This window comes from Calypte anna, chromosome 1, assembly GCF_003957555.1.
Source record: "Calypte anna isolate BGI_N300 chromosome 1, bCalAnn1_v1.p, whole genome shotgun sequence".
Classification (NCBI taxonomy): domain Eukaryota; kingdom Metazoa; phylum Chordata; class Aves; order Apodiformes; family Trochilidae; genus Calypte; species Calypte anna.
In genome coordinates this window covers 158,645,122-158,661,665 of record NC_044244.1, presented here as the reverse complement: position 1 = coordinate 158,661,665, position 16,544 = coordinate 158,645,122, and the positions used below count along the sequence as shown (strand labels likewise).

The 16,544-nt window shown below is 35.2% G+C and overlaps 1 protein-coding gene across 1 annotated transcript in view; it reads right to left on the bottom strand.

The window, feature by feature from the left end:
- The window catches only part of DACH1 (dachshund family transcription factor 1), a 351,097-nt gene that overhangs the window by 151,294 nt on the left and 183,259 nt on the right, over positions 1-16,544 (bottom strand). Inside the window, exon 3 of the mRNA XM_030469246.1 lies at positions 13,334-13,495. Within this exon, the coding sequence (XP_030325106.1) occupies positions 13,334-13,495 (162 nt within the window). The remainder of the gene's footprint in view (positions 1-13,333; positions 13,496-16,544) is intronic.

Genomic DNA, 16,544 nt, shown 5'->3' with positions numbered 1-16,544 from the left:
GAAACAGTACCAGCTGGACTCCTACCTATGACTCTTTTCAAGCTTAGTATACTTCATAGCACAAGGTGATTTATTGTGCTCAGATACTGGGGGGAACAAACCACATAATAAACAAATACTTAATATGTAACTTTTAAGGCTTGATTTTTTTGTAATCCAATTCTGAACACTAGCTTTAGAGGAAGAGACATGCTAGAAAACTAATATCATAGCTAATCTATAGTCCACTTTTGGCTAATTCAAAGCTCAAATGTGTATTTGTTTTCTGTATAAATTTATTTCTTATTATTCTCAATAAGATACTCTCAGCACGATAAAAAGAAGGACATTACCAGCAGCGTTTTCAATCATGGGGGCTATATATTCAAGAGCAATCAATAAAAACCACACAGGGCCTGACAAACAACTAGTCAAAGGAATCATTTTTCTCAGATACTTAGCAGTATCCTTTTAAAGTAATTGCTTTTGGTCAATGTTACCCGTTATCATTTGGTCTGCTCTTTTTCCAAAATAGAATGGATGTAATTTCCATTAATATTTCAGCTGTCCATGTAGGTTTTCAAAGTGCATACTCCACAAAAAAGGAGGATTTTTGTTTGAACTTCAGTCAACTAGCAAAGAACTCTAAAACATTATAGAATTGGCAGTGTCATATCATCTGAGCTAAAAGGTAAGTTTACAGAAAATTATTACAGAATATAAGATATTATCTGCCCTCTTTTTCACTCCACACAGAAACATTATCTCTAATAAAGACAAATAGAAAATACAGACTTTGGCCCAGTCTATCCATGCTGAAAAATACTATTTGCAGACATATAGGCCCAAAATGCCACCTAAAATACTGAAATGAACCTTGAGTCATTATTATGGTTTGTTTTAGGAAACTCAAAGAAAAATCTCACTACTTAAAAACCCTTGTGATGCCTACCCCTGCCTGTGACAGCAGGGAAGTTGTTGCCTTGTGCCAACTGATCACTTAAAGATGTCCACAAGATACTGAAAATACCCAGCATAATCTGTAACTGTACAGCTGGGATACCAAATTAGATTAAGAAAGGCAAATAACATATCTTTTTGGTTGTAGTAAGGCCTCAGAAACTGTCTAGTTCTTCTTTGTACTAAATGTTCTGGCATGCTGCCAAAGCACTTCCAAACATTTCTGAGTTCACTTTTCCACAGAACTCTTTTAAAAATCAATTAGTAGTGAAAGTCTTTCAAATGCAAGTGTTTTAAAATGTCAAGCTTGTATTTCTTTCTTTTTTTTTCCTTTTCTTTTTTTTTTCCTTGCTGTGCATCAACAGAGGTATTTTGAAACCTTTATATTAAATTGATCATATTCTCTAATTAGGCCTATAAAGAGAACAATATGTGCAGGCAGTTTAAAATGTATATAACAAAAGCTTCACTCTTCAGAAAAAAAAAAAAAAAATAAGGTTGAGCGAGATGCTGTAATTTTCTTAAAGGATGCCCAAGACATTTGTATTGATTTCAGGGTGATAAATGTTTTCATCATTACAAGGCAACCATTGAATAAATGAATACTCTATTTAGAAATTCATGGATTGGGATATTTTAAAAGTATATTGCACATGTGTTTTAGAAGTTCAATTAAAAGCCTTGGAGAGAGCAAAGTATTCACCAGAATACAGAAATAAGATAAAAAATAAAATTAAGAACACAATCACAAAGCATTTATATTATCAGAATAAGATAATTTTTAAGAACTGTAACTTCTCAGTGGTCTTTGAAGCACAATGAAGCACACACCTCGGTCTTCCTGTTGTGTTATATTTTGGATGATATCCATACTACAGAACACAAGAGTAAAATGTCCATTTTGTCCCTGTGTCACATAATCTGTTTGCTCTATTTTCACTTAGCTAACCACCCAAAGGTTTACATAGATAGCAATTGATTGAAATAAGTTCTTTATGTTTAACACATTTATATTAATTGGTTTGTCCTTTCAAGTTGTGTTTATCTCTTCATTTCCATCACAGTTTCAAAGGTCACTCAGTTCCATTTATAAATCCAACATGACAGAGATTAGTAAAAGAAAAAAAGGAACAAGTAAATGAATGCATCATCACACAATCACACCTCACAATTCATTTATCATATTAATAAATAATGCTGTCAAATGCTTACTGCTAAGTTTGTTTGCTATCATCAAAATATTTCTGTCAAGATAACTTAATCAGTCCTGTTTATGTACTGAGTTAAAAATGGGATACAAAATATTAAGGATACTAATAATATTAAACATTTGTCCCCTTGATCCAAGACTGCAACCCAGAAGTTCTGCTCATGCATTTGTTTTGTTTTTTTTAATCCGTAGTTGTCTAACAATAAAGTTCATCCATTTATATATCTACCTAAGCAATGCACTCTCTTCTGATTGCTGAGGTGAGGTAATATGAAATTTGAGATGAGACTTGAGACTGCAGTTGCTAGCTGGGGTGCTGTACTAAGAAGGCTTTGGATGTGGGAACTGCAGTGACAGAGAAACTCTTTTTTGTTTAAAAATATAGTGTTAGGAAAATATATGACACCCCAAAGTTCAAAATGTCTTAATTATTCACTTCTAAGCCATCCTGGAGTAGGCCTCTCATCTTGAGAAAGGCAAAATTCAATATGAAGTGAAGCAAAATCAAATTTATAACCAGCCTGTGAACAGTAGTTGGAGTCCTGTTGTAGTTTAAGAAATAAATTAGAAAACACTCAAATGTAATCTAAAACTAAATGAATCCAAGTCCTGTAAAGTGCTATTACCTATGTACTAATGTGTACTTTTTGAAGCATGCCTTCTCTAAAATCTACCTACAGGCAATTTTTCACAAGGCTTTCAATGGCAAAGAGACTGCACCCACTCTAGTATGCAATGTCTGCAGTTTGGATCTCCATTGAGAGATGCAACAGCAATGGCTGCATCAAGGTCTGCAGCACTCCATATTCATATGAAAGGTCTTCACCTTAAAAAAAAAGAGGGGGAAAAACAAGAAAAAAGAAAAAAGAGGGAAAAAAAAGAAAAAAAACCACCATGGGGCTTTTCTCTTCTAAGGAGAAAACTGTACACAGAATCTGTCATTGACAGACATATCAGAGAGCAAGAAAGAGTAAAAACGAACACTGAAAAACTCACATTTTGCAGCAGTGAAGAGATCAAAAGAGGTTACTTCTCCCTGATGCCATCCTAGGCATCTCTGTGGACAGCTGGTACCCCCAACTTGAAATACCTGCCTCCTTCACAACAGCCTACAAAACCTCATGCTGGGAAATGCCAAAGCATTCTCTCTTATTGCAAAGATTGCTTTCTCCTCTTTGATCAGCCAGAAAGAGATGGGAGACGATCACCTTTATCACTACGAACAGTCATGAAAGCACCAAATACTGTCATTTCTAAGGTTTTTTTTCAGAGTGACAAGGAGGGAAAGACCAGAAAAAAGATGTGCATTTGCACACCCAGGGGCCAGAACCAAAGACAACAGCCCAAACAATTTTTTTTTCCTTTATGTAAATATTTCTAGGCATTTTACGTGATTTCTGTGAGAATCTTGCAATGGAAATGTATGGGAAGAAAATAGCCTGTAGTTGCAATCCTGTTCTTTTATAAAACTGCTAGAATTCTGATCAGTATAAACATAGTTACAAAAAAAAATCGTATGCACTTAGTACAGAATATTGTTTTTAAAAAAATATATTGATGACCTGGTAGGATGTGTAGTGTTCTTGAAATAGTCACAGGACTGAAAGTATAACCAAACCTTTTCTTCAAATCCAACTATAGCAATTTTAAATTCTTTTTTTTTAAATTCAACCTTTTGGAAAGCTCATCAACCTAATATGCCTCAATCTCTTGAAGAGAAAACCACTATCTGTGGTCCCCCCCCATGAAGATTACAGGCCTCTAGCCCACAAATGACCCCAAGGAAGTAAGTACACTTCTTGGCTGAACAATTTATCAACAGCTTGAAGTGACAGGAATAGCGATTCAATCCTGCTTTTCAGCATATCAGATGTAGGCCACATTCTTCAGTCTGCAGAACCAGAGAGGAAAAAAAGTCCCTGTCGCATTTGTCCTTTCATAGAGATGGAAATATTATTAGAAAGGACATAAACAGACTAATTAAATCACAGCAGTATGGCTGAGATGACAGCTGGTACAGCGTGTGACTGAGCCGATCCATATCTGTGAGCAGGAGGCACTTCACTTCCAATCCATTCGCTATTAGGTGCTCTCAGGCTTGCTGTGCAGACATTAAATAATAACATATCATTTCCAAGGCTAAAATGATTCAAAGAAATAAAAAAAGGATTCTAACAAAAAAAAAAACCTTTTGTGTAAGAGGAAAAAAAAAAGGGGGGGGGGGAGGGCAGATGGGGGAAGAAAAAATAGTCATTTACCATGCAGTTCTGTTTTTGAGATAAAGATGTAATAATGCCATTACCTTTCATCAGCAGGATCCTTGAAAATCAACACTCTTTGCTTATCATGCTGTGAAATACAAATAGAGCTAAAGGCATGGTCCACAAGGCACTGCTGCAGCTATATTAACTAACAGATCTGCCCTTTGTGAAAGAAACCGTATCCGTTTCATTAGTGCAGACTCTAATTCAAAACTGTTGAAAATGAACTGCACATACTGTTTTAATAACAACATTCCTAGTCGTTATCAAACTAGTAATTCTCTCAGCACTGAATAAATGCAAGGGTCTGCATCTCGATTATGGCCTGCTGTTAAAGAAAACCATCTTAAAATCCTGTTTGCTCCCTCCTGTCTGGTCCGTCAAGTATCCCTATTGTCTCCATCCCCAGTGTCAAAAACACTGAGATTTTTCAAGGTACTGCTGATTGTGTTTTATGCTGTTCAAGTTTCTTTTTTCAAGCACGCTGATCAGTTAGTATGCAATTAAGATACCCAGAGGGTCAGCTGTGCAACAGCTGCCTCCTCACACCTCACCAGAGGCACACGGCTGCACTTTACAGTACTGTTGACTCCAGGAGCTTTTGTTTTTCATGCAAGAGAAAGGGACAGGTTCAGTGAAATGGCTCAATTGCTTCTGCTGTGTAAAAGACTGGATGAGGCTGTGCAAAAGCTCTGTTTTTAAAAGGTCATGAAGGTTCATCCTTGATGTGGACAGAAAAGTTACACAGGTCTTGAAGTACTTTCTCTTCTCCATAGCTTTAACTGTTGTTTTTTTTGTTTTTTTGTTAATATTAAAAAACAGCCTAGCAAGCACAGCTAAGAAGAAGATGATCATTATGCCTCACAAAAAAATATGCAAAAAAAGAAAGAGCTGAGTTCTGTGGTTCTAGTATTTCAATATTAAGATACAAACTGGTCTGGAAGTCAAGACAGGGCTGCAAATGGAAAACCTAATGTCTGTACCTAATAGGTATAGCCTAACAGCATGCTCAGTTCCTTACCTGTATTACCACATGATAAGCTTAAAGAAAATAAGGAGAAAATCTGACATCTAGGATAAATCGCCTCCCTCTTCATAGGACTGTATCCTTCCCTTGCTTGCCTGTACCCTCCCTCTGCTGTACACGTGGCTTCTTTTAATAAAAAAGATGTAGTGATTTCACATTTTGATTGTTGAAGCAGTATGTTCTTTATTTATCTGCTTTATCACATAGATGTGTTAATGGATTTCCTAATCATAAAAAGTTAAACCTGTAAAACTCGAATGCAAACCCTGAGACAAGGGCAATGTACCTACATGTAGATCCTGCTGACATTGTCGATGGGAAAAGGCCTGTAAAATGGAGTTTTTAAGAACTGCCACAGTATGCAATCTTCTACACGCACAGACTTGATTTAAGAAAATTTCCTAAAGTGATTGCCTGACTTAGGTACTGTGGTTGCCTTTCCTCATTACCTGGAGAAACTCCAAAAGTGTTTCTTTGAACACTGACAATATAGCATGGGCAGACATCGTATGTGTACAAAGAGACTCCTTTTTTTTTTTTTTTTTTTTTTCTCCTCACGGGATAACCTAATTAAAAGAAAACTTGCAGGATTTATCAAGTTACCTTTAAGCCCAAAATGAGATGTTGCCCTGTTCACATCATTCTGGAACAGACATATTAGAGTGAGAAAAGGATATACTTTTAAAATTCCATTCCAAAAATGAAAAAGCTTTCCTTTTGGTCCTTTGTGTTATCTATGAATGAAAACAATAATTCTGTATTTCTTCAATGTTTATATAACTCTACAGAAAGTATTTTTGATGCATAATAAAGCTCATTTACATGCCTATAACAGGAAAGATACATAGTTTCATGATAATCATTTAACTCACATGAGAGGTTCAGCTGCCACATATTCCATCATAGACATTATTTTCTAACATTTAACTATCAATTACAAAGTTCACTGTTTTCTTTTTAAAATGCAGCTTCCAGTCAATATTCATGAAAGATGATCCTGTAGACTAGCATAATTACTTAGCAAAATAAGGTGTGCATTAAGCTTACATTTCTTAATATAGCACATCCACAGTATTATGTTTAAGTATATTTACAGCCGATAACAAGTAATGATGAGACAAAGCTGAATAAAAGCTTAACAATTTCATTATTTTCATACAAGGCACTACTGAAAAAGAAAATGGCCATAACAATAAAGCATGTATTTTGAAAAAAATCACACCGAAGATTAAATTATCTGACTATTTATCCAATTAGGATTATCTTGCAGGGAACAAGAAATAAAGTAAATGTGATCAAACATTACAAATAACCTTTTTTTTTGTTTGTTTTTTTCCTTTTTAATCTTGCTGACAAGATAGACTTAATCATTTGGATTTTTCCATGAACTTGATACAGCTTCATAGCAGGCCCACAGCACAAATGTCATGCAGGAACCTTTTGCTTCTGCAGTTTTAGAAGCCTGTTCTCTCAGTATGTCTCACTAATACCTAAACTTCTCACCTGCTGTTTTGGAAGAGTAGATTTATTTATTTTTTCTTTTCCATTCCAATGTGTCTCAGGCACAATTTTACCATTACTGTTTCACTGTCTTGGCAAAGACCTGTTAACTCCTTTAAATCTTATGCCAGAAAACATTAATTGCACACATGGAGAGTGAGATTCACTGTTTAACTTTCTTTATGTAACTACAACTCAGTAGTTGCACGACTAAGCACCTGCAATTTATGTGACCTACTTTTGTTATCTACTTTGGGATGAGATGGATCACTCCTGCAATTGTCTATTTCTGTCTGTTGAGTCTAAGGTGACTAACTCAGATGCAAATTTCTACATTTGTTCCAATGAATTCCACAAAGAGGGTTCAATCTAGATGAAACACTCTTCAGTATAAAACAACTGACTGTCCAACATGAAATACTGAACCTTTCCAAATAATTCCCTTAATTTACTCACTGGTGTTTAGATCATAACATCCAATTCACTGCCTTGTTTAGCAAATTTAAAAAGCACAATTAAAGGCTAGGGAAGCAGATCCAGAGGAATTATATACTATATGTAGACTAACATTATATACTAGCTATGAAATTCAAGATTATTTTTATCCCATGCCATTATGAAGACAAGTAAAACTCCAAATCAAAGTTTAGTGACCTGACTATGACAAAATGATCTGTTTCTGGCATTATGTGCATTCCCAAAGCACAGGTTTATGAAAGCACTCCTTTAGCTTGAAATATGATGTGCTCAACATAGCACATTTGTCCTCAGGGCTATATGATTATGCCTTTGTTAGAACCTAGACAACACTTTTCATCCACAGATCTCAAAGAAGTTTACAAAAGTAGATATATATCACTGACAAGTGTTTGTCTTATGTCCCAGATGTCAAAGTTGCATGCAGTCTTGTAGTTAATAGAAGTGTTTTGTATCATTCAATAAACACTGAAATACTGCAAATAATCTTTCTGGTCTGAAGTTATTCTTTATCCTATTTTCATTTCTGTGAGTGAGTATTTTTAGAAAGGGAGCACATACATCTACCTAGGAATATACACGTTCAGTTTTCTCTGAAAGAAAAATACATATTAAAAAAAGTACTGAAGTAAAAAAATAAAATCAGTGTTTAATCTATTAAACAATAGAAAAATTCTTATGAACTAGTGATACTGTCATTGAACTGGAGAGAGTTTGAGAACAAGCTTGCTCTGGCTTTTTCACCCTATGATTTGGAATCCGCTCACAGTACTGCCAGCTTAACCAAAAAGGATTAACTCTCATATCCAACTGAGAACACAGATAATTCTCAGTAATTGGTAAAAAATGAAGATGAATGGGGCTGAGAGATAAGGAGCAATTAGCTCATCAGCAGTTACAGCTGTGCACTCAATCCGGATCCATCTCTTGAGTCTCGGCCCCTTTTAAAGAACCCAAGCAGAATAAGCACAGGACACCCCCTCCTAAAAAACTGACGTACCTGCCCATCATTCCTTTCTCTTCCATGTTATTTCTTTGCTATACTAAGACACCTGTCATAGCATTCTGTGTAAAAATACTACCTCTCCCAGGACCTGTATCTACAGCCAATCTTCTTTTTGCACTTAAAAAAAAAAATCCAAAACCCAGAAACCAAACGACTACTGTAGACACTCTTAAGTTCCCTGTCAATCGTTTCATTATAGCAGCATCATCTGTTTGAAAATATAAGCAATTCCCTCATCTAATTATAGGGAGGATTTGAGGTTCATTAACATTGCCAAGGCAGAGAATCAGATGTGCAACTGCAGAGCTGCGCTCAGTGGCCTGCATTCTCTGTTTCCTTTTATTTGCTTTTTCAAGGTCTACAAGACTTTTTCCTGAAACCATAAAAGTAATTCTTTCCTTCAAAATAGACACGTGTGTTTAGAAAAAGGAAATGACTACATTTTGTACTGTTCTATTATTGGGCAAGGTCACTGGAGAAAAATAATTTCACCTAAATCATTTTATCTCTGATTCTGGATGAAAAAAAAAATGCAAGCAACCGTTACTTTTGAACAACAAATCACAGGAAACCTTGCGTTTGTCTCATAATTTTAAATATTGCAAGGTAATGCAGATGAAAAGGAAATCTAACATGCCAAGAAAACCTCTTAATTTTCGAAACATTTTGTGGTTGTTTATGGATTAAAGTGCTAGCCAAGTGTAAAATGTTGCCTTGTATTTCCTAACTGTGTTTAGAAACAGAGAACACCAAAGTCTCCATGATTGCTTCACTTCCTTAAAGAAATAATAGCATTTTTTTTTGGATGAATGTAGTTTAAACAATGACATTTTCTTGGGACATCTGTTTTGAGATTGCATTTTGAATAGATATGAACTCATTTCCTACTAAGCAAGTAATTTACTATTGTTGATAGTTGTTTACAAGTTTTATGAGTCAGATTTCAGCAAGTGGCAAAGGTCTTTACAAATCCTTTGAGTATTCCCTGAAGTGTATGCATAGTGTTTTAATTATATAAAATGTTTGGGAAGCAAAAGTATAGGGACTGTTCTTCACTTCCTATCAAGTTATAGATAGCAAAGACTAGCTCACAGAAAGAGCTTTAAACATATTTATTTTCAAAGGCTTCTATCTTTTGCTGCTGCAGGTTAATGAAGTATAATGCAAGGCAGTGAGTATTTAAGCAGAAAGGAAATAACTGGACAGTTCTACCTACCTATAGCTTTGGAGTACTACATGGTAAATATACAACTGGTCCTAATATCATCCTACGATGTTAATATGACAAAGAGCAGAACCTCTTAAATGAAATTTAAAGTTTGACCTTGGTACACTCTTTCTTTCAATTCTGCATTTAGATTTTTTAAAAAAACAACACACAGTATAATCTTTTTTTGTTTGTTTGTTTGCTGCGATACGGAATTATTTTTTAAACAAAAAAACAATAATTTATCTATGCTGCATGTTGTATGTAGAATTGCCACTGAAAAGAACCCAGGACATTTTTCCTTCTTATCTTCAATGTAGCTCGTATCAGCCAAGCTGTCACAAGACAGTACTTGATATAAACAAGAGATTGCAAAGACATCTCAGTAATCAATATTAGGATGGCTACAGTATGGAAGCCTCAACCACTGCATATCATTTGTCTCAGCATCTATTTCTATGACCAAATGAAGCATTAATTCAAATCATAAATCTATGGTGATTTAAATCTGGGAATGAGCACCTGCCTGCTTTAATGATTTATTTTGTACATTTCAGTAAGCAGGAGATTTGTCCATATGAACTGACAGGTCACCTTCAGATGCCAGTAGCAGGCTGTTTATCACCATGCAGACTAGCATCTCATCTTAGCAAGTAAATATTAAACTAAAAGAATCCAATTGATTGTAGATGGGGGAGAAAGGCGTTGAAGCCATATATTTTACTCAGTGTGCTAATACCTCACTCTGATTCCTCTGTAATTTTTTTTTTCCTTTTTTTCCCCCCTTCTAAAATGATAATTCTGGTGGGAGAATGCAAGATCAAGGTTACCATATAAAACTGAGGGATATAAAATAATTACTTATTACTATCATTGTCTTCCTTTAACTCCCTTCATTCACTAACCTTTTGGACAATGCTTTAAAGGACCAAGTCACTATATTTGAGTGTAATTATATGATGCTCATCTACAGAAATTACTTCTAAAATTCCCATTAAGCATATGATTAAAACCAAAAAGCAGGACAATTCAGAAATAAACCTGACAATTAAACTCAAGAGACTCTATTTAATATTATTTTACACGAACACTGGAACACCAAAGAATACGGTATGATCACTTCATGTCAAGTAGTATTCCATAATGCTTGTTACATATAGGATAAATTGTATAGATCATGCTTTTGGCCTGACTGATTGGCTGGTTGGTTAATGCTTTTTCAGTTTGGCCAGGCACATAATATAATTTAAAACACAAACCAAGATCAGGTCATTTACTTTTGTTTTATTCCTTCCTCCTGTCAACATTCAGTAATGAAACATGTCAAATTCATGCCTAACAAGACATCATTTAAATCATTAATGATATATAGACTTGATAATAATTATTTGAAAAGACATTAAAAACGCTGAAAAAACTATAATGAAAAATAAATGCAAACACCTACTACAAAGCAACACTTTTGAAATACAAGTTCTTGCCAAGATAATACGATATGATAATTTTTTAAAATGCAACTTATAAGCAGCATCTTAACTCTTAATGAACTTAATCATACCTTGGAATTAATAGTAGTGGGAATCACTTCTCTGACTCCACAGGAATAACTACTATTGGAAACTAGACTTACTACAAAAGAAACAAATATATTCAAACTGGTTTTGCAAAAATTTCCACAGGAAGAATAAAGTTCAAGACTGGATGCTCAGACAAGCACACTATATTTCCAGAGCCATTCTTTATGGAACAGAGACCACTGGAATGCTATTCACTCTACTCAGAAGAGCCATTTTTTTCTTAACAAAATTAACTTAATTCTTCATTCAGTTTGATCAGGAAATTAACTGAAGTTAACAAGTAAGTTAAGAGGCTGAGAGGTAATTTTGACAATGACAATAAATAATCTCGCTTCACTAACTTAAATAGCTAGAATATATTTTCTTAAACGTGGAAAATGATTAAACTGAATAAAAGCAGATTAGCTATCTAAATTATGCCTCCAACAATGATTTGAAAGTAGATGTATTTTTTTTAATTTAGCAGAAATTCAGCTGCTCTCTCCATCTACTCTCCTATAAATACTTCACAGAGTTTTCTTTACCTTTCACCTGCTAACTTTTCCATTTCCAGGGACATAAAAGTGTTTTGGCACTGGAACTGCCAAGGAAAACAACAGTCACATAATCCAGAATTTGAACATTTTATTTCATGTAATGCATTCAACTGTGCCTGAAATTCAAATCTAAACTAGCTTCTAGTTCTAGTATAGACTCTTTATCCTCCCAATTTGCATTGATATTTTTTACTCTTTCTCATAACTTCACTTTTCCTCTAATATGTCAGGGGGCCACCTGGCCCTTCCACTTCATTTGTACGTATCTCCTTCTCCCAGATTTCAAAGGCACCTGCTCTCTACCTGTCTTGTCCCCTCTCCAAGAGGACAAATTTTCCTCTAACATTCCGCTGCACATGTTGGTATTTGAGTACTAACATGGCTAATTCAGGACTATACTCTTCACCATCGCAGAAGCATTTTTCAAGCTTTCTTTTAAAGGGAGTACAAAAAAATCTAGTTATCAAGTAGTTATCTAGTATCTAGTTAAGCAGTAATGGATACATATTGTTGTGTAAAATAGCATGTGTCTAGGTGAACTGGTTCTTTGAACTGCAATTCACATTATTTCTAAATAATATCCTACCAAACTGTACAGAAATGCTGTTCACAAACTCATATTTGCTTATGCTAAGGCTAAAACATAACTCTGTAAGACTCAAATGTGTTTAGGAGACAAAAAAAAAAAATAAATAAAACTAAACAGACAAGACGAAATAATAATAAAATTTAAAAATCCCTATTTTGAGCCATTTTTTTCTAATATACACTGATCTTGCCTGCAGTCTTCTGAATGTACCTCTTTGTCATTGAATTTCTGTTGTTGAGTTAATACTGTTTCAACATGATAAAAGGAGCCAATACAATGAAATGGCATAACAAAACATTTTACAGCAGACACACACAGATGATTAAAGATTTAATCAACAACAACAAAAAGTTACTCTAGCTTTGAAGTATGCTTTAGCAAAACAAATTGTCCAAACAAATGCATAAAGTATACTGAAACAATTCTTTTTTGAGAAAGAACAAGGGCTGCTGATGGCTGCTTACGAAATGGAAAAACGTGTTAACTACATTTTAAAAATGAGTTTATTAAAATAAAATATTAGAGGAACTGCAGAGCATGGCAATAATTTATTGTGTATGTATGTTTTCCTTTTGTCACAGGGCACATGAAAGTATGAAATATTTTGCTTTCAAGCTTGTGTTCTGAATTACCTAAAGTCGATACCCAGCACACTGAGCAGGAGACATTGTTAAATTTCGCTTTGACACCATCATCTGTCACCCCACCTGTACTTTGAAAAATGAACTCTAAGCAATCAAACCACTTTCTTTCATGGAAAACATTAACTGGAGACTGCAAATGTAACCTGCAAAGAAAAGAATGTTTTTGTAATAGTAACAACACTGAACACTGTTGTAAAGGTCAGATAAGAAATAAAGCTCAAGACAGTAAGAAAAGCAAAATAAATATGCAACTTTTTACACCAAGCCAAGGCCTTCAGAGAATAATTCAGAAGTATCACCATTATAATAAAATATCAGAGATATTTAATATCAGAGATATATGAGATGCCTGAGACTCACCAACACTTGAATTTAGGTCTCCATTTTCAGAGTCTGCTCCATGCTGGTTATTATTTGCATGATAGTTGGACATAGCTTCCAATTTGATTTTTTTCACTTTCATTGCTTCTGCTATGGCGGCGTTGGTGGCAGCTGCTGCTGCTGCAGCTGCTGCTGTCAGGCCTGCAAAGAAGTAGGAACAAAATGTAATACACTTCATTATTTTAGGGTCTAAGACTGTTACTCTTCCTTTACGCTTGCTGCGTTGCAGAATATTCATCCTCTTGAAGGTTGTCAACTTTTTCAAGTAAAATGTTTCTCATCCTATTTAGATAGCTACTTCTGTAAGTCTCGGTATCTAGTAAGTCACCACACCAGAATGTTCAACAAAACAAAAAAAAACTTTGTCAAAAGCAATTAGAGAAATGGTAAAGTCTTCAAAATTCAAAACTAGATAGAGCCTTTAATCAAAGTCACAAGCAGAAGTTTTTGCCCTTTTCCCTGAGGCAGGATAAATCTTTTGCCGTCCCCAAACCACAGTGCTACCCACTCAGATCCTTTTACCCTGTCCTGGTTGATAGTAGACAGAAGCCAATGTCAAACTTCACAAAAACTGTCTACCTCTTACGACTAATCCAGGAAGCAGAGATGTAAATTTAAGAGAATTAAATGTAAGTCAAAGAGAAGGTAGTAATAAACCAGGTAAGTTTTATGCAATTGTACAATCTCGGCTGTCAGCCATTGATGCCACAGGAGAAGAACAGACCCTCAGTCATTTTGAATCAAGATTCTTGCCCTGACCATGGAGAAGGCTTGAAAAACCTCAGTGTAATTAGTTTAAAGGTGCCTGCTTGTCTGATTTTCAGCTGCTCTGAGAGGTGTGAAGTGTCTTATGGATCTCAAGAGGAATTAACCGCACAACTTACTATTCTAGTGGGCCCAGGCTGCTGCCCAGCATAGGAAGAGTGCAATTTAGCAGCAAAGATGAAATAAGCAAATAATCCCTGGCTGCTGAGGTAAATATTGCTACCACCTTTGCTTCCAAGGGCCTCTTCTTGTCTTCTTTGCCTCCTTAAATGGAAAATGAGTTCACTCTTGTCATGTTTTCGGCTAGCAATGGGGAGGGACAGAAGCCAAAATCCAGTGGGAAGAAGACAGAGAGGGAACAGACCTGAAGAGTCTCTGCCATCTCAGGGAAAGCAATGAGGTGGCAAAAGAGGTGCCTTTGAATACATTGTGGCTTGACTCAAGGTTGCTTTCCCTTATTTCTTCGCATGACCGCGTAAATATTAGCAAACGGTTCCAGCCTCCCAACCGTCCTCACAGGCTGACTTCTAACACCTCCAAGTGCAATGAAGATTATCATGTATGTGATAATTAGATTCTGCATAGCCAGATTGATATTACTTAGCATACTGCTATTTCAAGTAGAAGACAACATATCAAAACCCCAAAAAGTCTGATCAGAAGATGGATAGATAACTAACAGGCTTTAATTTCACTTTAGCTTCTTCTACTATTACAGATTGAGCACGTTTTGATCTTAAGAAGGTATTGACAATAACGTGGATTGCTTCCAATGATATTTTTACCTTAAAGGAAGGATATGAAGTTCTACATAATACCAATTTGGTTATAGTCCCTAAATTAGGCGACAGAAAAAGCGATGGTGCACCTCTGAACTTTGGTTTGCATCCTGTGCTCATTAAACAATACAATAACCTATACTTCCTTTTTTTATATACATACTGACAAGCTAAAACCAGCATCTTTAAAGAACAATCCTTTGGAAGAATATTCAAATACGGTACAATTAATGAATACACCAGCAGGCCTCAAATTTTTGGCTGTGACTGCACTTCCAGGTCAGCAGTTCAGTGTTTCCAAAAATACCATATTAGACAGGCACTGGCCACTGGGTTTTGAGACCACCTGTAAATATCATGTCTCACTGGGGTGATGACCTGGTCACAGAACTGCTAAAATAGAAACCCTCTTTTGCTACAAATTTTTAAAAAAATTAAGCTTCAGTGCTTCTTCCCACAGAAGGCTGTAAAGCTTCTCTCTACAGGAAGTCATAACCTTTGGATGTTGTCTGGTAAACTAAAGCACAGATTGATTAGTTCTGTAGTATCATTTTCACAAGATAATGCTTGTGATATTAAATGTTAATTAAAAAAAAGACAACAAATAAGGAAACCAACCAAACAAAAAAAAAACCCCCAAAAATATTTATTTTAATTTCTTCTTTCATAGAACCTCATATAAGATTATAATGACTAATTTGTTATACAGCAACTAATTTAAACTGTACAAATCTGAAATGCATGTCTCATATAAGCACCAGTGTAAGTGTGGGGGGTAAATGTAAGTAAGGAATAATTTTCAGAATTTTCATTTAATGCAATTCCTCATAGCAATTCCAGCCTATAACTCGAGTTTCTGCTTTCCTGTTACTTTTTCCTCCTCCTGGATTCTCATGATTTAGAAAAAGAAGTGGCAAGGAAGGTCCTGAGCCTGATACTCAAGTCCCCTGCACTATAATCACTGTGGCAGACTGCAGTATGGTATGCAGGGCCCAGCTCATCTCACCAGCAAATGCAGCCAAATATTTTACAGAAACAGGTGGTTAATAAGCTGTTATGTATCTATATGTGTATATGTGTATTTCACATATATGTGAAATATATGTGTATTTCAAAACTCTAACTTAAAGTTCAGATGTGGATATATACTTGGGTGAGTATTTGGGATGTTTTTCAATTTGGCTGCTTGAGAAAGCCTTCTGATCTAAACATTATTTAATATCGCTTTATTCAAACAATTAGCTAAGGAATTTCTGAGGTCCATACTTTTTCAACAAGACGGAAATTTTATCTTCAAATATGACCAGAAGAAATGAAAGAAATAGGGATCACAATGCACAGCCATTTGGATGTTTTTCATTCTTTACAAATACTTATTTGAACAGTTAAGAAGTATTCAGGCCAAAATATTCAATGGATTAAAGTCAATGGTAGTTGTCATTAATATTCTGAAATTGATAAGTTGTTTATGTCTGGCATTCTTCCTGCTGATTATGCAGTGAGACAGGCAGCTTTATAAATATCTCATCAGTCCATCGTCACACAAATTTCATCGACAGTGCTCACGCACAGCTATTAGCAATATGAATCTAACCATTACAAGAGGAAAGAAAATCGAACATGTGGCATTAATACGCAGTCCTGGT